General features: G+C 39.5%; 1 protein-coding gene across 1 annotated transcript; it reads right to left on the minus strand.

The window, feature by feature from the left end:
• Window positions 1–341: 341 nt before the first annotated feature.
• Window positions 342–17389, minus strand: wnt11 (wingless-type MMTV integration site family, member 11). Its single transcript, XM_028031249.1, has 6 exons — window positions 17132–17389; window positions 15418–15587; window positions 12107–12351; window positions 8928–9205; window positions 8554–8846; window positions 342–1540 (listed from the first exon to the last, which is right to left on the minus strand). The coding sequence occupies exons 2-6, from the start codon at window positions 15498–15500 to the stop codon at window positions 1366–1368; spliced, it is 1074 nt and encodes a 357-aa protein (XP_027887050.1). The 5' UTR covers window positions 15501–15587; window positions 17132–17389; the 3' UTR covers window positions 342–1365.
• Window positions 17390–24223: the final 6834 nt, after the last annotated feature.

Raw genomic sequence — 24223 nt, forward strand, 5'->3', positions numbered from 1 at the left:
TGTAATTTAATGGACGCTAAGTTTTAAAATTAACCAAGGTGCTAAGAGAACAATTATGGCGGCTATTAGCGCTTTAGCGGAGGTGTGCCCACCATTGTTTGTGGGGATGCTTTTGTGCCGCATGGAGAGGGAAGCTGGTCAGAGCTTAAGTGAAAGAAAGGATAACATTCTTAAACATACATTAGCTGTTCACAGAAACTCTCCCTACAGTCTGAGCCTGCGCTGATTTGAAAAGAAGAAAAGGCTTAAATGTCCATCTATAGATGTGCAAAACACAGAAAAATACCCCAGATCTGCTGCAGCAGTTGTTCTCAAATAAGGTGTTGACTCAGAGAGAAATCCAAACCATATTTTTCAGATTTTTATTTGAACCCATTTATCATTTTCCATCCACTTCACAATTATGCACTGCCTTGTGTTGGTCTATCACATTAAAGTCCAGTAAATAATATTGAAGCTCAAGTGGTATGAATATGTCTTCGAGGAATGCTGAGATGATCTGTTTTAATACAAAATATGCTGCAGTTGCTGTAAATTATATGAAACAACATGGCTCTAAATGGTGTTTAATTTAAAATGCATAAAGTCTGTGAGGTTATGGGATATTTTATAAATACTTATTTCTTTATTTCAGTATACAAAATAACAGTATATACACCCACACAAAAGTGGTTTACAAAATCCATGAGTTACGCTCATATGCTCTGAAAAATAGAATATATTTTGATCTGCCTGCATGTCAGACGAAATTGAGATAATGCACCGTTTCACAAAGTTCTTTGATTTCTTCTCTCGTTCTGCAGGGAATCAGGCACGTCAGGGTCCAGGCGGGGCACGTGACGAGTCCCAGGCATCAACCACAAAAATGTTCCGTGATTGAAAAGTACGTGAGGTTTTCCCTTTGTGTTCCTCTGTGGTGTATTGCTCCAGAGGAAAAAAAAAGTTTTGATAGTACCTAAAAAAATATGAATCCATGAGAGCCCTTTGATATCCAGGGAAGGAGGCCAAACATATCCTCCAGCATAAAATCCAATATTATTTCTTTTTACTAGAGATATGTTTAAACTGGCTTCCCGTATCTCTGTCACAGGGTGAGGGGTTATGATTATTAACATGATAGCAGATAACACCCGTTAGGACGGTCCTCTTTCCACACTTTTCCCATCAAGAAACCTCGAAGCCCAGTTGGACGTTTTGGAGATGAAACGCATTATGGATACTGCACAAGAATATACCAACTCTTGTCGAGATACGCATGCTAAAGCTGAAGACTGAAGTAAGCCTTCTGGGTATTGTAGTGCTTTGGTTAATCTGTAGCCTGGGGAGGGGGCTCGATACGAAGCCGAGGAGTGATCCGCCGGTGGATCACTTGCAGACGTATCTCTCCACGTTGCGCTCACATTTTTTGCAGGTTACGTAGCAACACCAGTGGTACTTGCAGTGGCAGCGTTCGACCAGCAACTCTGTGTAGGGGTTGTAGCCGCGGCCGCAGCACATCAGGTCACAGCTGTCGCTGCCGACAGATGTTTTGTTGCACTGCCTGCCAAAAAAAAAAAAAAAAAAAGGGAAGACTTCCCCTCAGTGAAAATGTTTTAGAACGAAACATTTTCACATCTAAAATAGCAAAAATAAAAATACATTATGGTACAACAAACAAAAGAAAACTGAAAGAGTACTGAAGATATTTTGGTTTTAGCAAACAGTGACAGCACAACTACAAAAATAACCTTTATGCAGGTATTAAATATACTTTTAATTAAGTCCACATTTCTGTTTTTAAAAGGTTTTTTTTATGGTCTATGCACTATTCTAATTTTAAACGTTTTTATTGACTGTAAGCAGAAAATCATCATAATTAACAAAAATAAAGGCTGATACAGTCTTTGACATAAATTAACTTTTTAATAATATTTTATTTATTGAATAGGTCTAATTGCATAAGCAGGTTTGTTTTAAGAATGCTTAACATGTCGAACGGTATTCCTCAAGGGTTAGTCCTTGGATTGCTACTTTTTATCATTTACATTATCAATCTTCCTCCAATACTTACATTCATCTATATGCTGATAATACAGTCGTTTAATGTTCTGGCAGCAAACAGGAAGAGGCATTCACTAAGATTCAAAATTTTCTCAGTGCTGTTCAAAAATGAACTCTTTGACTATAAATATGTTTTATTGCAGAAAAATCCAAACTCATGTTATTTCAAGAATGTAGCACAAAGTGACCATGTTGCATACGACAGTTTCACATTTAAACTACACATTTAGCAGTTGGTGCAGAAATTTCAGCTGAAGATGCCGTTTTATTTTAGAAATCATTAGGGGTCCAAAGATAAATCTGCCAAAATTTCCCTAATTTTGGGAGATCGGCTAAGATTTACGTGAGAAGCCGATCTTATCCACCAACCTTGTCGCCTTCTGCTCTGCCGTAAAAGAAGGCCAACCGACAGACCAGGTCACGTCTGTGTGTGCGCGGTTAACAACAGTCACCCCACTGATGCCAACTTTGCAACTTTTGTCGGTATATTTAGTGACTTTTCAAACAAAAAATATATGTCAGCCAAATTTGGTATCAGTTTAAAATTCGGGGTTCAGAAAACTGCAATTAGTGCAACCCTAGAAATCAGCCCTGTTCCTATTTGAAGCCAAGCAAGTGTAGCTTATAAGAGGTTGTATATGTTGGAAACATGCATTCTGCCTCTCACTGCCTGCATGTTAGACTCAGCCTGGCATGGCTATCTTAGATTTATGAGAAATCTCCACAGACTTTTTTTTCTCTGAGCTGGTCTCCACCAGAAGACTAAATCACAGATTTCTAAATCCATTTTTGGAAATCTACCTACGTATCTGCTAAGCTAAATCAACCAACAGACGGTGGGATATTAGCTATACCTTCTCGTGGTCCCGAGGGTCCAATCTGAACTGAGGAAGAGGTCTTTGTTACATATTGCTCCTTTGTCTGGAATCAATTACAGAATGTCTGAATTATAACAGAAGCTAATATCGGTACACTTTTTAAGGGGTTTTAAAGGATTTGGAAAGATCTTGCTGTAAAGGTAGATTGTACCTAAAAATGTTTCTATCTTGGTCTGGAATAACTTGTAAAATAGATTTTTCTATCTCTAGTTAAAATGAGGTGAATCAATCAATCAAATTGTATTTGTATAGCACATTTCAGCAGCAAGGCATTTCAAAGTGCTTTACATCATTACAAACACAGAAACACAATGCAACATAGAATCAACAATCAAAACATGACATTAAGTCAAGTTACATCAATAAATTTGTAATTGATTACGTTTCAAATACAATCCTAAACAGGTGGGTTTTTAGTCGAAATTTAAAAGAAGTCAGTGTTTCAGCTGTTTTACAGTTTTCTGGAAGTTTGTTCCAAATTTGTGGTGCATAGATGCTGAAAGCTGCTTCTCCTCATTTGGTTCTGGTTCTGGGGATGCAGAACAGACCAGAATCGGATGACCTGAGAAGTCTGGAAGGTTGATACAATAAAAGCAGATCTTTAATGTATTGTGGTGCTAAGCCGTTCAGTAATTTGTAAACTAACAACAGTATTTTAAAGTCTATTCTTTGAGCTACAGGGAGCCAGTGTAGGGACTTTAAAACTGGTGTTATGTGCTCTATCTTCCTGGTTTTAGTGAGAACGCGAGCCAGGAAGAATGAATGAATGGTTTTAAAAAAATCCCTTTCAACTCAATTAATTTACACTGTAATTCTAAAAAACCTTCTGCACCCCCTCGCAGGCCCTTCAATAATCTTCTGAGAGGTTGTGACCGACTGTCGGGCTTTAACCTTTCGTGCTCTCTTTAATCCAAACAATTTTTTCTTCCATTTTGTTGTCTTTGAGCAATAGCTGCTTTGGCGCCTCTCATTCCAGAGGCCCGGGGGCATCCCGCAAAGAATAGTCCTATCATAAATCAAACGGGACACACCAGGCGACCCTCCCTTTCTTTGGCTCGCCCCTCTGAACGTAACTGTTTGGTTTTATGGTGCCGGGGTGTTAATGACTAGCGGGGTGAAAGAGCCTCTAAACTAATGACTGCTGCAGGAGGGAGTGAGAACTAGGAGGTGGGATTGAGGGCGTCTGGCTTGCTGCATCAGAGAGAGCTAGCGGGCCTCCACACTGGTCACATTAGCAGAGTCAGGAGTAAGAGGACAAAACGTCTGCAGGGTTAGATGCAAACAACAGGATTCTGCTCCAGGTCAAAATATAAGGCCTTCCCAGGACATGACAAGCCAATGCAGCAAATGATCCCATTTCATCTATTGGGAATGCTGGCAGAATCCCACTTGGGTTTTTACTAAGCCAGCGATAGTTTTTTAGCTGACAGAAAGGGACGAACAAAGTTAACTATTGTGTTAAGAAAAGAAATACACAGATTACTGCTGGCACGCATGAAATCAGAAAATTGATGGCTATGGAGAGGCAGCAATTTCCTCTGGTGATTCTTTTATGTGGGAGAACACAAACTGTTTAATTCTGGACAGTTTTAGCTTTGATATCAATAGATGCCACCCAATATAATAATTATTTTTTCATGTATGTCCTCTTTAACGGGGGTTGTATTATGTAAAGTTGACTCTTTGGAGCTTTATGTCATCTTATAATGTTATTCCCTCACCAAAACCTTAACTGGAGTTTGGCTTCGATACATTTATGCATGTAACAGAAATCCTCGAATCTCCCATGGCAACCAATGAGGAGTGCCTAAATGCCTGCTCATACAATGCTCCACCTATTTACCCACAGATTAGCAAACACCTGAGCTCATCATACAAACTACAGCATTCCTAATAACGACTGTTAACGGCATCACAGAGAAGTATTGTTGTGCTGACATGCTAAACTCCTACCGGAAATGGTAGGAGCGTCTTAAAGAGACAGAGGCCAATTTCAAGGTTTCATATATGGCCGCAATATTTTAAAGTAATTTTTTTGTATACACAGTATTTTCATAGCAACTGAAGGTCACATAGTTAATTGATTGTGCTATAAAATGGCACAGTGTGCCTGGAAAATACATAATATCATATCATAGGTCCAAATAAAGCAACACAGAACAAAAATCATAAAACAATATTTTACACTCAAATTTTTAACTTCTAAGTGACCTAGTCACTAAAACATCACTAAAAAACATGAAACAGAGGTGAACTTTCCCAAGACCGGATGGCTCCCTGTCAGGATCTGTGTTTTTCTGTGTATTTATTTAGAGTTTTCTGTGTCCCTGAGTCTTCGTGTTGTCCTGTCTTCCCCGTGATTGTTTCCCAGGCGTGTCTCGTTTCTGTGATTACCCTCCGGTGTATTTAGTGTCACCTGTGTGCCTGTGTCTTTGTCGGGTCCTTGTCTAACGTGCGCTCAGTCCTTTGTGTGTCCATTCGTAAAATCAGTTGCTACCGGCATTGAGCCCTGGCTTCCGCTCAGTCGTGCTGCCTGTTTTTGTGGATTATGTTGGACTATTTTCATCATTAAAATATCATTTTCCTGCTATACTTGGTTCCATCGTGTCTGCCTCACCACCTCACACCACCAACCCTGACACTCCCAAAGAAACTCCCACGTTTTTAGGTCCTAAAAACCCAGAACAACATCTAAAGCTCTGCAGAAACAACTAACTTTTAGCTGTGGCCTATCTGCAAGTTTCAGCAAGTCAAATTTAAGACTTTTTGAGATCTTTTTTTAATGCTTCCTTGAATGACATTTAGGACAATCATGCTGTATTACAATCAAGCCAAAAGGCAAATTTCTGGGGTCTATTGAGAAAGCACTCTCGGTGCTTTCTCATCACAGAATTCACCTGGCCTCGAACGGGTTGGCAACAGAACCCATACAAATGAAAAAATGAATAAAATACAGAAAATCTAGCTATAGAAAACAATAATAGTTGTAAGTGAAGTGCATTCTTCAAGTTCAGTTTCAAGGTAAAAACTATTTTCAGTTCTTGCTTTCTTTAATATCTTAAAAACAAATTTCAGCTCAAGAAAATGAAAGCGTCACACATGCCTAACAGGTTGAGTATCAGCCAGTAGCGATGTGACAGTCATAGTGTAAACACTTATGAGTATAAAGCATGATGTTATAAACTGTGTTTCTGGTTTGTTATCACCCTGCACTGCACTCTGAAAGTGTCCTCGACAGTAAGCCGGTCCTCTGCTTATCTGTGATAAGTGGCACAAGACTGCAGGACTCATGATTTAACAGTCATGTGTTCTATGACATTTATAACAAAACAAATCTGTCAGCTGCTCAGATGGCCTAATATGGCAGTGTTGGCATCCATACAAAAGTAGGACCCTCTGCCTCCTGAAGAATGAAAGATTCATTGTGATGCATAATAAAAGGAAACAAAACATTGACACAGGAACAAATCTGGACTTTTTGCTTCCACTCCTTTGTTTGTAATCCGCTGCAACGGAGATGTTTAAATTTAGCGACTTTAATTAAATCTGGGGTTCTACGGGTTCTCTCCTGTCTGATGTCTTCTCCAAAAAAGGGTTAACCCTAACCCCTCCATCTTTATCTCTGACCAGCGCTGGCTAGATCCCCGTTTCTGCCGCCTACTCAGAGCAATATCAGCTTGAGGGGCCCTCGGCGCTAAGAATAACTCCATTAGTAATTGTTTTAGATAACAACACAAGCGCTCCATTCACAGTGGCCTTTTCAGCGGCACATGCTCAGACGGGGGGGCGGATTGGACGCAGACGGCACGCTCTCAGGGGCCGCTGCTTTTTGTCAGCCGGCCTGGAAAATAAACGGCAGTAAAAGGCACGGCGGGCGGCACTTCACTGGAGCTCACTTCCTGGATGAGCAGACGTTCGGGACTGGTCATTTCCTCCTTTGTCTGGTACTGATATGAGTCACGCTTACAAATCTAACCCAGAACCCATCGGAGGTTATGATGGATTAATTTCTTTTGCCTCAAACATTGAACAATATTGCTTTGAACAGTGACGCCTCCAGCAAAAAGCTGTGCTAAACTGTAGCGTTTATCTCCGGACCTCGTCAAGGTCCTTTGGGCGAGCTAAAAACAAACACTTGACGTGGCTAACGTTTCCACCGGGGAGTCCAAGACGGAGCCATAAAGCCGTACAGGCAAATCATGAGATTAAAAGTGGTGCTTTTATGTAATAAAGCTATAAGTAATAATATTGTTATAGAAACTACATGTTAGACCTCCGTGTTCTTTTGTTTTTGTGGCTATAGAAGAGATGAAACAGCTGTGGGCGTGATTAAATCCCAAGGTTTTAGCCATAAAGTGATTATTTTACAGCATTTACACTGTGAAACCAAATTATAATCAGTTCAATCAAAGGAGGCTCTTTCTTTCTTCTTTTCTTTCTTTCTTCCTTTCGTTCTTCTTTTCTTTTTCTATTTCTTTCTTTGCTTCTCCACAGATGGCTTTAATTAAGCGCTGATGGTTTAAAATCCATTATGATTCAAGTTAACATAAAATATGAACTTTCCTGACTACTTCAAAGTGATATGACAAAATGATTATTTTGGAAAAATTTAGCCAATGAGAAATGCTCAGCTCTCTCCCTCCACAAAACAAGTTAGAAAAAGGCTAGAAAATCTCTTCCTCTGGTGATGAGTTTTTATCCTGATCTGAAAAACATGCCTCTACAATTTCAGTCATTAATGGTTAAAGTTTTCATATTGAGATGATAGAGATAAAATTGAAAGATGAGTAACACCATCTTCCACCTGTTTCTGATTACTGCTGGTTAAAAACAAATCAGCCCCGATCTCTTGGTTAGAAGAATGAGAAAAAAAAATCAGATTTTTGGAAAAATGTCTTGATCAATAGAAGCTAAGCAGATGACTGCAAATGGTTACATAAATAGATTAAAAGATGCGCATAAAAAACAAATTCAAATTTATGACCTAGCATTCATTTATTGTTTGCTTGATCGTTTGAAGCAAACGATGCATCTGCAGCTAAAAAGATACTTGTAGTATTAACGTGTGAAAAGTTCTGTCCTTTCTGCACAACTTGGCATCAATATATTGTAGGCTAATCTGTTTATTATTTCTTTGGATTTACTGATTAGTATTTGGGAAGCAAAAGTTGCTTAATAGGAACATTTTATTTTATGTATTTATTTATATTTGTCAAACCTGGTGAAACTAAAGCTTTCTTTTCTTTTTATCAGTAGTGCAAAATGCATACATATATATGTTACACTTTTGGCTTAATTACTGCTCTGAACATGTTTTTCAGCAAGGGCCAATTTTTTAACAAATATACAGTAACAACAAAACAAATACTAGATTAGTTGATTATTTTAATCATCATGATTAAGCCGATTAATTGTTTCAGCCCTACTTTTCAGTTTAAAACCTTTGGATCAACGTACAATACTTTAACACTTTATTCTATACTTTTGGGTGATTCAGATGACAGGTTAAGTTGTGGCATTTTGCCTCAGGTGTTTCTGCTACGATAGTGACCCGTTTCTACTGCACAACGGTACGTGGAACTGCACAGGTCATTTTAGGAATGAAAGAGACCGAAATCCAAATGCTGCTTCTTACCTGTCCTGCGTCCCAACAGAACCCAGTTTTTCGTTCTTGGTGCAGAAGTCCGGGGAGCTGTGCAAATAGATCATTTCATTCTCCCGCAGTGGCCTGACATCAATATCTTTGGGGACAAGATGCTTGCGCGTGCCCATGGTCCGGTAAACCACCTTGGTAGCAGACAGGTACTTGGACTTCAGGTCCATGGCGATGTCCCTGAGGTCCTGGAGGCCTTTCCAGCAGGTCCTTATGGAGCAGGACCCAGAAACACCATGGCATTTACACTTCATCACCAGCGCCTCTTTCAGTGCCTGAACATCAACGAATCTGGATTAACTCACCACATCGAGAAAGAATAACTTAGCAGAACTCCTCCTCTCACACCCGCGTACCTGTCTCCCGACTTCACTGTTGTGAAGCTGCATCAGTTTGTTGGCACTGGAACTGGAGCGCTTCATCTTCATGGGGGCGTCTGAAAACTTGGAGCCCATGAAGATGCCGTAGTTGAGGTTGTCGGCACAGCCGCCCCAGCGGTAGCCGGGCTCCGGGATTTCTGCGGGGATGGGGCCACATGAACACGTCCGTAGGTCCCCGGAGGTGCAGGCTTGGGCGATGGCGTGGCTGATGGTCGCCGCCGACAACGCGTACACAAAAGCGGCCTCCCTCGTTCCTGAGAGACAAGCCAGAATATTAGGAGCAACATTTGTGTGGCCTCTCTGTTCGCAAATGGACCTAATTTTTTATTCATTTTTTTACTCTTATTTTAATATCATGGTTTAGGACTGAAACAATTAATTGTAATGAATCAATTATTGAAATAATCGTCAACTAATTTACTAATCAATTAATCGCTAACTGCATTGAGACGATATCAACAAATTCAGAGTGGTAATTAAGCTAAGACTATAGAAAAATATATACATATAGATTTTGCATTTCCAATAAATCAGTTTTGACTGTACACATATTCTATCCAAACTCCTTAAGTGGAGTAGTTTAATTTCACCTGGTCCAAATTCACTTAAGAATGCTATAGCATTTTAGGCAATAAAATATTTATTTACTTCTCTTGAATTATTTGGTTATTTAATCTTTTAATGTGATCTAATATTGTATATTAAAAAAAAGCCTAAGTGGTTAAATGAAAAATATTTTTACCGATTAATTGTCTCGACTTCTAAAATAATCGCTCGTTGCAGCAAAAGTCATGTCACAAACGTCCAGCAACTATTTTATAAAAATATAAAATTGGGCATTAAAGTTTTTGTATTTGTTGCTAAAAATAGATTTAAAATATTTTCTGGACCAACAAATTAGAAGACATTTGATCCAGAAAGTTCTGAAACAGTACACCTTTCCTGTACTAGGGCAAAATACCTTTTTTTCTACCTACAATCATTTGCTCTTTTCCACTTTGTTTCAGTAAATTGTTGCATTTGTATTTAATTGTTCAGAAGATAAGAAAATAATAGACAATAAAATTATTCTGTGATTACATTTTGGTAATTTACAAAAACTGTGGACACCCCTGACATATGGAGACACTGATGTACACTACATTTATGATGTACATTACATTTACGCTACAAGTCATCATACTCCTGCAACATTTTCACATTTTGTTAACTTAACAACCACTACCACCGTTGATTGTTATTGCAAATTTATGTAGAAGAAAAACACAAATGAGAAGCAAATAATTATACTGGATTTAAAAATGGCTGCAAAAGGGGGTAGAGGTTCATCTTCCAGCAGGACAACGACCACTAACATGCAGTTAGAGCTACAAAATATATTTAAATCAAAGCATGCTCAGGTGTTACAATGACCTCATCAACGTTTATTCACAGACTCTCCTGCCAGCTTGACTGAGCTTGAGGTTTGATTAGGTACAAAACTCAGTGCCTAGATGTACAAAGTTGTTAGAGACATACCCTAAAAGACCTGCAGCTGTAAATGCAACAAAATGTGGTTCTACAATGAGTTGACTGACCTAGGGTATAAAGTCAAATGCAGGCCACACTTTTCAGATTTCATTCTTTAAAAAAATGTATGTGTCAAACTCACAGAAAAGGGGCCAAATTGGGCCCACCATAACTTTGTATGTTGACCTTTGTGTGCTAGAGACTTCAAAAAAACTGGTGTGTGCTTAAATATTCTTCATAAAATATTATTTTATGAAGAAGAACTCATCAAACGGAGAGGCAGCTATTTATTAATAGTCTAACAGTTATTTAATGGGTTTTATCGATACATTCTGCCACAATGTTTAAGGTCATTCATAATTTTGATTTGGTCCGAAATGAAAATGAGTCTGACACCCCTGACTTAAGGCATACGGTTAGCAAGGCTCTGTATAAAAGCTATTAAAAGCATTAAATTGCAGCTTTCATCACGATTCACTCATATAAAGATGCTCAGATAAAAATAGCAAGGAAAGCATGCTTTCGATTCCCAAATTCAAACCCGCTCTGCTTCTTATTCTACCTCTCTAACGTCCAGTCTGTTCTTCCTTTTCTTAAGTGCTTTCTTTGGTTTTGTTAGAACAAAAAAGCAGAGACCTACATACATAACCACCGGTTCTCATGCTCTAATGTAGAGTGAGCGCTGATGTGATTTTAGTGATGTGCGCACACATAATGTCAAAGCATGGGAGCAATCGGAGGTACGGGAAGGAATCACGGTTAGATCAAAGCCAGGCCCGGTCAGCGATGAGCCATTTCCTGTCCGGTGCAGACTGCTCATTTACCCCAAGGCAGCCATGTCCTGTTCAATGAGCGCTGTACGTCCCAAAACCCCTCCTTACTATTCCCAACGCTCCATCCCTGAAACTACTACTGACTGTTTCAAGGTTCTTTGGCAATGGGAAACCGCTGGATCAAACTGCAGTCCTAGCAGGCATGCGGCCTGAGAAAACTGGGTTTCAGACATACCAAACCAAATTACCACACCGAGTAACAGCCTCGGTTCAATTCCTTTCTACGGGTTCTTCGTGATAAAACGATGGGAATTATTTTACTGGCAGCAAAATTACACGGCGATCATTTAAAGCGTGCTTTTAGTCCAAACTCGTGTGGCTTTAAGTATTTGCTTTAATTTGGAACTAGGGGTGGGCGAAGTTGACTTAAAATTGTATCGCAATATTTTGTGGTACTATTGTGATAATGATCAAATTGACGGTAAGAAGTATTTATTCGTTCTTTTTAAGGGAACCTTAGGTATGGCTGTGACTGAATGACACAGCCATCAGAGCTCCACAAACACAAATGCTGCTCTCGAAAAAATTTGTGATACACTTCTTTAAGACTCCAGCCAAAGAAAGAAGTATGATTTGTGTCACTAAATGCACATAGTAATTTAATTTAATCATATTTTTACATTTATTGATGTTTATTGATAATCTCAATGAAAAAAACTGTGAAGAAAATAGTAAAACTAAGTATGGGCAATAATTTGAACTTATCGTCACTATAGGAAATGTATCACGATAAGTGATAAATGATACGATAAATGCCCATCTGTATTTGAAGCACAGTGGTCTCTCCCTCTCTCTCTCTCTACACCACCGTACCTCTCTCCAGGTCCGGCCGATACTTGGTGGCGTTGACGGGGATTTCGATGGAGGAGCAGTTCCAGCGCATGTCGCCGAACGTCTTCTGACACGTTTTCTTGACTTCGCGGGCGGCTTGGATGATGGTCTGCATGAGCTCCAGGTTGCTGCGGCACAGCTGCGCCTGGGAGGACACCATGCCGGGGAGCAGCTTGCAGTGCTGCGTCTGGTTGACGGGTCTAGAGGCGGGTGTGTGTGACAGCGCTCTGCAAACAGCGAGAGAGAAAAAAACAAACGCACCTTCGGTCAGCGTGCTTGCGTGATACGCTCCGTGTTAAAGCCTGAAATGTTAGCGCATTTTGCCGGATGATAAAAAACGATAATGTTGTCATTTATCATTGATCATTTTTCCAACTGTTAAAATAATAATAATAATAATAACGGCATATTGATGCAAGTACACCTCTCAAAGATTGAAAAAAAAAGAACATTCATTTCTAAAATGTATTTCTAAAACTGGAAGACATTTTAAATATCTAAAGCAAATAAATTTCTTTATTTTATTTGATCAGGTAAACCCCGTTGAGATCTAGATCTCATTTTCAAGAGGGACCTGAGCAAAACATTTGCAATACATAGCAACCTGGTTACAAGATTAAAAATGAAACAACTGAAACAACAAATAAAATTGATTATGGAGTATCAACAATACAAAATTGCCACTGAAAACATTAGGCTCAGACAGGAAAAACTGGCAAAAATGCCTGTTTGGACTTTTGTAAAACCAAAACGAAAAGTGAAAACTTTGTATCGTGTCAAATGTTTGCAGCATTTTTCAAAATGGCGGCTTTTTAATAACATTAAAAGTGGAGCATCTCTTTAAAGATTAAACAAACGATACAAACAAGCACGCAAATGGAAATGATTGCGCTCATTTTAATTTGCAATGCGATTAACAGATTTATTGCTTATTGTTGACTGGTTTACTCCACATATTTTGATTATGGTGCTGGCAGTTAAAATATATTGATTCCTTGATTTGCGAAAGTATCACTATTATGAGGATAAAATTGCGAGATTTATTCCTTGCCTTGTGCCAAGTGATTGATTTCTGTCTTTGCCTGCACTTTAACCCCTACTTTGGCACGCACAGTCAGAAAAGCACGGGTCGTTCACACCCTGCAAAGTAAAGTCAGATGCATATTCATAAAATATAAGTGACTTCTTCTTGGCGGAGGCATTTTCTATTGTTTGAGTACTGAAGATGTGCCAAAACAAAAAAAAAAAGAAAGAAAACATCCAGAGAAGCTCCCAGCGCAGGAAGTGTGGTCTTCTGCGGCTTCAGTCTGACATGAATCAGCAGAGCACAATGAGAAGTTGGACAGATTCGGTTTATAACATTCTCAGATAAGGTTAGGGACCGAGCTTGCAGCGCCTGTTCCGCATTAGTGGCAGAGAGGGGCCGCCACTACGTGCCCGGCAATACAGTACGACTGGGCTGGGCTCGAACTGAGCCAGCACTCGCAGGTGTTTACAGCTGCATCTGTTTTGTATTGCGCTGCTGAGCGCGATCAGGGCTCTGCAGCTTTCCCACTTAGATTCACCACATGGCATTCGAGAGCATCAACAAATATCGGTAAATCTGAAAATATGATTACATGAGGTCTCTATGTGCAGTTTAGTGATATAAATCACACCTCTTTAAGTGTGGCGTCCTGAAGAAGCTTATTTCAAATAGGAATATTTTCCAAGAGAAATATTTGTGGCGCTGTGAATGCTGTACCAGGCAATTCCCTAAATGAAAAAAGAAGCAACAAATAGTTTTAATCATCATTTTTAATGGGTTTTTTTTCTAAGTCCGCCTCTCTCACTGCTAATTTGATTCTGATTATTTTTTGGTGTTTGTGATGATGACATTTGTCAAAATATGATGTTTTTTGCTGGTTTCATAATTGGTGAAACCAGAAAAAAACATGTATTATGTTTTTATGACATAAAGCACTTTAAACTGCCTTGTTGCTGTACAAATAAACTTGACTTGAAAAGTTAGATTTTCAAAACTGTAAACCTGTTTCAGTCTTTCAGACGTTCAGAGTTTTTCCCATCTCTGTGGAGCGAAGTAGTGCTGCGCTTCCCTCCCCAACCCGTTGCTGCACACTTTCCCCCTCGCTTGTACGACTGACAGATTCAGATCGCTTATGTCAGTTTCAAACAAAACCAACTATCATCATTATCAAGGTAGTGCTGTCTTAAAACCACGGCTGTCGAGCTAAAGCAGCAAAAAGAGTAACTACTAGAGCCGTCAAAAAAACACACCGCTAAAAGAGACCGTATTCTGTGCAATAAGCTGTTAAAAATAACTTTAATTTTTGCTTAAGTCTACACATTAAAATCAAAATAGCACCAAATGTAATAATTAATATGTTGTCTTCTTTCAAAAGCAGTGTAAAAATTTTTTTTATTTAAATAAAAGTGATTTAATCATGATATAAATGTCTTTTTTTATTATTTTAAAATTCTACATTGTACCACAACTTTACATTGTTGTATTTTCACTTAAGGTTATCAAACCAGCCTAGTTTACACAAATGAGTTCATACGCATTAAAGTTATCCAGGAAAATACACAGAATGAAAAGGAGCCGGCTTGAGCTCAAACTAAATCAGAAATCATATCGGTGCATCTCTGTAAACTCTCTGCAACAAAAAAAGAAAATAGCAAACGTTCACCTCAAACATAAACTAAATCCAAAATAGCAACCTGGGAATTTTATGGACTTTCCAAACCTCTTGTGAAAATGGTTGTTTGCTTTTACATTACAGTGAGTAAAAACAATCAGCCTCGGTATTGCATCTTCCAGCTACAGTGAACCACTTTTTTTTTATAATTTGAGGCCTAACTAGACTACACACAGAAAGCGGTGACACCGCCGCGGCGCCAACTCATTTTACCCTTCTGCTCTTCTTCTGCCGCCAGAATCCCTCACATTCGCCGTCTCCAACGTGAAAACGTGCGACGTTGTGTTGATTTTACTTTAATCCGCATTAAAAGTAACGACACAATTACGATTTCCTTTATGATTTCGATAAGCAGCGGCTCAGTCGCTCTCCCCCGTCATCGAATACAAACGCACAGAATACGGAGTGGAACTGCACGGAAAGCTGGCGTCTGTTTCCAAGCTGCCGTGAGGTTTTCCACTTTCCGAAACATCCAGCAAACAAAGTTCCAAATCTTCGGCGAAAACATTTTTACACATTAAGCTGGGGGAAGAAAACAAAAAAACACACTTTCTGCTTACAGAACAAGATGGTGTGATTGTGGAGGATACTTACAGCCATTTGATGCCCGAGCAGACCTGAGACAGCAGCAGAGCAGTGAGCACACCGAGAGGCAGGATGTGAGAGCCGCTCCTCATGATGGCTTCCAGTTCACACGGGACGCAAACACAAAGAGCTCACACTCAGAGGTCAACGCACATGGCCCGACCCCCAGTCACAAAGTCCTGCAGCAAATCAGGAGAATATCAACGCTGGTGCAACGCACACGAGAAATTCTGCATGAGATGTAAAACACAACTTCAATATCCATTTGAAAAATTCACATTTAACTAAGTGCATGAAAGAACATTGTAAAGTTGTGCTATTTTCCACTTGGATTATTTTTGCCTTTTTATTTTCCGGCTTAATTTTACTCGGTGAAATCAGACTCTAAAATATCGAGGGAGTCGAAATAGGAAACAGAGAGAAGAATAAAAAATACATAAATAAAGCAAATATTTGAAAACTTATCAAGGCAGAGTACACTAGCAGCTGTTTTAGGCCAGGTATTCAATCATACAGGACGGAAAATCTTCTGCCAGAGCTGGTTCCAGCCAATAAACACAGGGAAAACAAAAGCAACAGCAGTGAAACTTAAAGACAAAGGAATAGTTTGCATTTTCACAATAATCTTTATTCTGCAGCTGTAAACATGCTCAAAACGGCACAACCAAAAATAATCAACTGAACACAAACGAATAGTGTCATACTTTTAATTTTCTACTCATTCCAATTAAAGGAATCTGCAGTGTGGGGGTTGTTCCGTAGCTATATTCAGTTTATTTTTGCCCCTTTAATTACATTTATTGTCACAAGAAAAAAATGTGAGAAACTCCAGATCAGGATCACATTAGCGAGACAGCAGCTCAGATCAAGGCAGTGAGAGGGACGGGGCAGATCATCTGAGGCCTGATCTGATAAAAACAGCCACTGATCAACTGAAAGCCTTTGAAGAGAGCGCGTGAAACGTGCACGAGGCCGATGAATCCCGCGCGTAAAGCGCGAGGTCCGCAGCTCGGCGCTGATTGGTCGGAGTCGCTTCCGAAGCTGTTTTAATTAAATCAGGCGATATTAATTGTTGCGTTGGTCTAGATGGGTGGGCGTGGGTGAGTGTGTGGCAGCGGCTATTCAAGCTCTGCAGGTTTTCACTGTGAGGTAAATACAATAATTAGCCAATCGATGGAACAACGAGAAATCCTCGAGGAAAGCCTATTTCAAGCCTTTGTTACGTGTTTAAATGACGTTCCGACATTTACATGTGACCAAGACTGACCCAATAAAGTGGCTCCTGTTTAAAAGGTAGGTCTGCACACACACACACACACACACACACACACACACACACACACACACACGCTCTCTCTCTCGTCCCCTCTCTCACACACACCCCTACACACACACAGAGAGAGAGAGAGAGAGAGAGGAAAGTTTTTCTTTTCAGTCTACATTCTCTGTTTAAGTTGAACGAATCAAAATTTAATTAAAAATACTTTTTAGGACAAAACATTCCGTCGAAGCAAACCAAATATTTCTACCGCCAGACTTCAGATCACCTCCAGCTGAATTTCTCACCACCGACCATAAAATGATAAATTGCAGGTTGCCGCCGCGACAACTGGACCTTCCTGCAGCTTACGGTTCCGCCGGTGCTGTCCAGCAGCATATTATTTAAACCGAACGCCGCGCTCTCTGAAGCAACTTTTCCTCCAGCCGTGTCTCCGCAGCTCACCTTTACCGCGCCGCTCCACAAGTCCGCACAAGCAGCCAGGAGGAAAAAAGTTAAATCTCAGCGGGTCGGTTATCCTTCAGGTCAGCTGTCCTGGTTCCTATCAGCCGGAAGCTTTAGTAAAATCCAAGACGGGGCGGTGGATCGGCTCCGGACAGGTACGCATGGTGCGTGTGAGCGGTGTCCGGTCAGCAGCCTGTGTGTGTGTGGGACAGACAGAGAGGCTGGAGTGGAAGTGAGCTGAGTGGGGGCAGACTGAGCTCTAAAATACCCCTGCCCCGCTTTGATCTCACTGCTGATGTCAGAACCGCATTAGCATAAGAACGTGGGCTGCACGGGTGTTTGGACCCGGAGCGAAACACCTTCATATTCCCACAGAGAGCTGGAGAGGACAGACTTCCAGTCAGACACTGATGATAAATAGTCCGTTCACTTTTCTGCTCAGTTACATCTTTATGGGTTCTCTGGTTTTATTAACAAACGCCTGTAAAAGTCCATTACAGATCCCCGCGAGGATATTTAGTTTTGTCTTTTCAAGCTTTGCATTATGTCACCACTAAGATATTGTCTTGTAAATGTAAATGCTATTTATATATTATGTATTACATCAGAATCTCTTTTTTTTTTTACTCTTAAAACGCCACACCTGATTTAACAGTTTAATCTTATTGTCCTCTATGGGGAAAGAAAGTAAATGAACATTTTGCAAGACTATTAAGTTTTAATGACTTGTTTGTGAAAACCCTGCTGGGACTTAAGCATTATAGTAAAGAAGGAGGGCAATCTTTGTCTATTTTATGTTGCATCACAAAGGCATGAGAGTCTAAAGAGTCCGCCGAGCCGATCCAAAAGTCCTGTTATTGCTCCGAGCATTGAAGCTCAGCTAAATCCACTCAAATCTCAGATCAGTTGTTCTCAACCTGCTTGACTTGCAAAATGTCAGAGGACAACACTCATTACTCTGAGAATCAGTTAAACGTTTTATTTCTTTCTGCAAAGTCAATAATCTAAGAAGGGATACAAAGACAGCAAAGCCAATATATATATATACCCTGAAGCGGTTTTCCATCTCTTCTGACATTTTTAGCCGGAATATGTATTACCAACTGTTATTTTATTATTTCCTCCAGAGGATTGCCATTCCACATTTGTTGATACCCAGTCTCAACTTTGCGAGCCACTGCCTTAGATGACCAGGGTAACTAACGCCTTGTACGGGGACTAAAATTATCTAACAAAATGTTTTGTCTTTTGAACTGCCAGTCAAATATATAAATATAGTTTTACTGTAAGGCTGTGTAATGGTTCATTTCTCATTCTCTACTAATTAGGCATGATCTTATATCACATTCTCATGGTTTGATAATTCTGAAAAAAGCAACAATTATTCCTATACATTGATAAAAGATTACTTTTTACAAAAACGTTTGTATAAAAATGCATTCATTTATATTTTTTACTATTTTGATATACACAGTCAAACAAATATCTGTTTTTTATGACTGGAAACATTTCCAAAGAGCCAAATTATATCTTTTTTTTTTCTTGCAGACAAGAGAAAAATTTCCTCTTTCAGTCATCTGACCAGCAGTGCACAGCAACAGGTGGGGAAGGGGGGGTGCTGTGTTACTCTGTGCCCCATACAGTTCGAGAATCTTCTCAGCAAATTCTGCAGAGTTAAATCAACACTATGCCGAGTCTGTTTGGTCCTTTTCAGAATTGGTGTTAATTTAACTCTTTTCAAAGTTATTTCAACGAGAAATTGAGTAATTTTAACACTTGCAAAAGTTACAACTACTCAAACTATTTTTGAAATAACTTCGTAAGAGTTAAATTAACACCAATTCTGATAAGGACCAAATAGACTCGGCATAGTGTTGATTTAACTGCAGAATTTGCCATTTTATTTATGCTATAAATTGCATGAGTGATATAATTAAAACTAGTACTCTACTTTACAAACCATAATAACTTGATAGAGGTAATGAGACCATTCCTATTACCCTGACATGCGGTTTATCTATTTTATTTTACATTACATCCGCATGAAGAGCACGGGAAGTGGTGAACAAAAGTACCGTTGTTGTTCCAAACAGCAAACTCAGACAATGAATGTAGTCAGATCTTAGATATACAGGGTTGTAAGGTTACTGAAACGCTCTAATAACTCCTATCAATGTCTTTTTTATTTACTATTTAAAAAATATTTTTACATTTAGACTTTGTGGCATTTCTGGATACTTTGAACACATGCACAACAAATGAACGAACTCAGGGACTCAGCTTTTCTAAATCGTCTTCACTTTCCCAGACGCCAGTCGCAATAAGCAATTAATTACATGATGAACTCAAATGAGCTTGATAATTTCTATTCTAATGATTAGTATTTTTCCAAGTGTTTAGAGACTTCACAATCCGTTTTATTTATGGTTCTGGTTGTGTGTGTTTTCTTTTTTTATTGTGTTTGGTTGTCATGTTTTATCTTGGATGTTCAAAATGTCGTACAGTTTCAGTGTTAAGGGTTCTGAACCAAATTAAAGTATATCAGTCTTTGAGAGAGCAAACTTGCATTATTATGCCATTATTGTTATATTAATTGAAAATGTTCAATGTTCTCAAAACTACAATATTATCGTTTATTCAAATATTTTCTGGAACAATTTATCATCCAACAAAATTTATTATCATGACAGGCCAATTTCCAGATGTGATTAAGTTAAAAAAATGTAAAGCTAATATAGAAACATAAATACAGATCAACAAATACCAACTGAGATGAATTTTCTCAAAATTTTTCAAACCCAAGCTATTTGAAAATATAAAACGAAGTTCTCAAGTTTCTCGCAAGACGACACACATCTTTCTTTAATCATTTCGGACATCATATAACAGTTACAGTATATGCGCCGTATTGCAGTGTGACAGTATATTGTGGTCCGTCCGCGTTTAGACACACAAACACTCTAACACATGTTCTGTTTAAAAATCTTTTTTTTTTTTTTAAGGAGCAGAAAAGCTTCCTAATGTTACATAGCTTTCCTGCTCGGTCTGTTTTCCTCCAGTATTAAGCACGCTGTAAGCGATTCGCCGCGGCTGCGGGAACGCGACGTATCGTTTTGGCTCAGGATGTGACTGGAGCTGAGCTCTTGTCCAGGCCTTGACCTTGCAGCTTCCACTGCTAACACGGCTGGCCTTTTGCGCCATCGGGGAGCGGCGGCGGGCCAGGCGTTGTCATGCTGCTATTGAGGCGGACCAAAACAATCCCCCCCCTCTTCCTCTGGGAACCCACCGCTGGCTTCAATACATGTTTGCCAAACAGCTTTACGATAGCTCCATATGCATGAACCTTGTTTACAATACACAGGGCCAGCGTGGCGGGGGGATGGTTTCAGAGAGGCTTGATGTGTTTTACATGGCAGTCGGCTGTGAATGGGCAACGAGGTCAGAGTGTGTGTGGGAGTTGTGGAGCTTGCAGCAGGACCGGGCCTGTCCACAGACGTTTTACACACAGGCTCTCCATTCCTGAGCTAGGATCAACACGCAGCCCCTTGATCTTCACATCTCACCTTCCAAGCAACACAGGAGATGTGAGGGGCGGTGAAGCTCGGAGGTTTATTGTAACGAAATAATTCACGTCATGGAGGAGCAGAGCCAGAATGGAGTTATGATCGATAATCCACGAAGAAGATGAAAACCAGCTTTGCGGAGATAATGTTACATTTGCATTGGAGTTTTTAAAACTGTCACTGCAGTCGAGGCTAGAATAGAGGGGATTACTGGCAAACATGCATCAGTGTCTCTTAAAGTCACGACTCCACGGTTTGGAAATGTTCAAATACACTTTCAATCAGATGTGGTTTGATCCAGAGCTTCAAGTTTATTTTCAACTGCGATGTCATGTAATTGAGACAAATACCCACAGATGGGTGGATGTTATTAAACCCCAAAGAAATATTTCAGAAACCAAAAAAATGTAAACTGCAATTTATTAGCCTTCAGTCAAACCCTTTATGTACCGTAACTGTATTTTAGTTTTGCTGAGGAATTGTTTTGTGTTGCGTAAATGATTTAGAAGGTTTTCTGTGTGCTATTGTCTGAGGAGGAAGAGGTTTCACAGCTTTAGGCCTTCGTCCCTCTAATCTCATTAGGATCAAGCCTAATATCATGAATGGGGCGGCGGACCGTCAGCTTTCACCCAGGAGGATCCGAGCCCAAATGGGTGCACAGTTACTGTCATGGATTAGGATACATTCACAAAACTAGCATGGATGGTCAAAGAGATTAGTCCAAATTCATTGGAGAAATTAAGAAAATGTATTATCCGTAGATTAAAATTTCAAAAATAATAAGAAAAACCCGTGTACGAATAGATTCAACTTATTGAACTGGTAATTTTTCTTAATTAAAAAAGGATTATTTTCCCTTTAATGTTGCCAGTGCCAACAATAAGAAAACCACAACGATAAACTAATAAACGGACATATTTCACTTTTTGACGAGGATACCTTCATCGCTGCCTGCTGTTCATCATCGGCCAAGCCCCAGAAAACCGTGGATAATTCTCCCGTCAAATGAAAAGCAGGACTTTTCTTAAAAGCCATCATTTCTGGATTGAAGCAAGAGCTTAAAAGTGGGTTTTTCAAATGGAAACAGTCAGCGAACCACAGCTGTCACGGTTAGCTTTCATTTAGCCTCTTATCTCTGATTTGTGCATGACACGTAGGCATGTGGATGTGCTGCCAGCTGGTTATTGACAAATAAGAACATTCTGGATCGGAGCTTAGGTTCAGATTGGGTTTCGAAATGTTTTTGCGGATCACAGATTAGTTTTGAGTGACGAGAGCCTCGCATTCACCAGGTGAAAACTCCAAAACTTTGTTGTGTCTGAAACCTCCACAGAAGCAACAAGCATCGTCCAGTCGTTGTCTCACACACTTTCTTTACATCATTTTACACCCTCGGCATCTTTGTGCTTTGAGTATGGAGCCCTTTTAAGTGACAGACGGAAGAAAGACTTTAGAACTCAACATGAGGTCCTTCACATGCACTTCAGACTGAACGCTGGCACCATGCGGCCCATTTCAGACCTGTATCAAAACTCAACAAATGCTTCTTGTAAACAAAAGCTGACATTGTGTTGCTACAATTGATATTTACATGCTAGATTAAAACATTGTGGGTGAAAATCCTGTCTACATTCTTGATAGAGGAGTTTCGGGATCAATATCTTCCTGCCAACACGGTGCTGTTTACATCTCAGTGAGTCCAACTCGAGGTTTGAGTTTCCGTTGTCAGAACATCAGTCATATAGGTCCTTCATGACAATGTACGACACCCCAGTTTGTCTCAAGAGGTGTTTCTAAAGAGGAGCAAAATGTGTTAAGTTCCTTGGGGGTTACGATGGGCCGTGAGGGGTGGGGAGATGACTCCAACCTTCTCAGACACTCCATTCATTTACAGATGTCTCTGCTCCCACACTTCCTGCTAAACACAAAGCTGAGGAGCGACGGCAGGATCACTAATCTTGGCATCGACCGGGCCACTGGCCTCTAAACACCACCACAGATAAATTGTGCAGATACATCTGGTTCTTGTGAATATTTACACTGTTAGACCGGAGCACCAAAACATCCTTATAACGGAATAAAGCGTGGGTTTTCAAGGATTACAAAAGATTTGAACGTTCCTGTTCTGTATATTCACATTGCTCAGTGGAGACTTCTCAAGAGTAACGGATGCAGATCCTGATCTAGGGTTTGAAAGCAATAACTTTGAAGTTCGATAAAGCTTGAGATCCCTCGTAAATTGAAAAACGTCTTACTGTCGATCCAGAAGATAATTTAGGCTATACCATCTCACCAACAATACCTACACCATACCTCACATTTCACCTACTGTTTCAAATCATACAGTTTTACAACTGCAAATAAAAATGAAGTGTTCCTTAAGGGTACAATAAACAAGCTGACGTTTGAATAACTCAAATCAAAAGTTCTTCTGCTTGTAGACGGGTCTGCGTTGCGGTCTGTGCTGTCAAATCTCCCTGAAAGAGAACCTTGAAATGAAATCCATTTAAGCCCCTCTGTCTTTCCTGCAAGTGTAGTTAAATCCCAGCCGTGTATGGATATGATTACAAGACTGCCACAGCTCTTATATCAGCACAGGACCTTGACATTAAACAGGAAGCCTGCTGCAAAGGTCAATTATGGGAATGCCTTGCTTTGCTTAGATAGGGAGGATGTGTTCTTCACGCTCAAACGCACAGGCCACACCTGAGGTTTTTACCTGTAGCAGCCTGAGCATGGACATTTAAAAAGGTCCACAAATACAGCACGGCCTGCAAATGTTTAGCCCCTGGAGGAGAGCAAAGAGCAGGGTTTATGAAAGGTTCACCAGGTTCAATTTTATTCTAAAACAATTTTGATTTCAATTTAAGTCCTACATCATTTATAAAAGTTACAGATCTGAACTAATAACTTCGATGTCACTACAGTGCTTTTACATCTAAATTAACTCACATTAACATGTTCTGGCAGTACAGAAATGTTTATTAGTAGTTATTTTAGTACTGAAATCCCTGTTCTCAAGCCAACTTCAATAAAAACACATTGTCATGTCAAAATACTCAGAGGTTAACGTAACAGAAAGATTTTCTCTATGAACATTAAACTGAAATCTAGGTGGGGGAAAAAAAGGAAAACAACGCAAAAACTGTGACTAAACACGCTGAAGCTACATTCTTTATAAAAATCAGTGATGAATGAACAAATTGAAAAGATTTACCACTTACACAAATGTAAATTTATAGTCAAATATTGATACTCTGGATCTTTTGGAGAATTTGTTTTTATGTTTTTACTACAAGTAATGCAGGTTTTAAATTATAGCCATTTCTATTTGTACAAGAAACAGATCAAGAACTTAAAAAAAAAATAAAATCACTGTTTTCAATAGATTATAATTTTTAAACAGCCATGCAGGGTTTTTATTATTATTGCAATGCCTCCTTTCAGAACTGCTGGAATTCGTAACAAATGATTAACAGGAAACGCAACGTCTAACAGCAGACCTGCAGAATACGCTTATTCCTTGAAT

This window comes from Xiphophorus couchianus, chromosome 11 (assembly GCF_001444195.1).
Source record: "Xiphophorus couchianus chromosome 11, X_couchianus-1.0, whole genome shotgun sequence".
Taxonomy (NCBI): domain Eukaryota; kingdom Metazoa; phylum Chordata; class Actinopteri; order Cyprinodontiformes; family Poeciliidae; genus Xiphophorus; species Xiphophorus couchianus.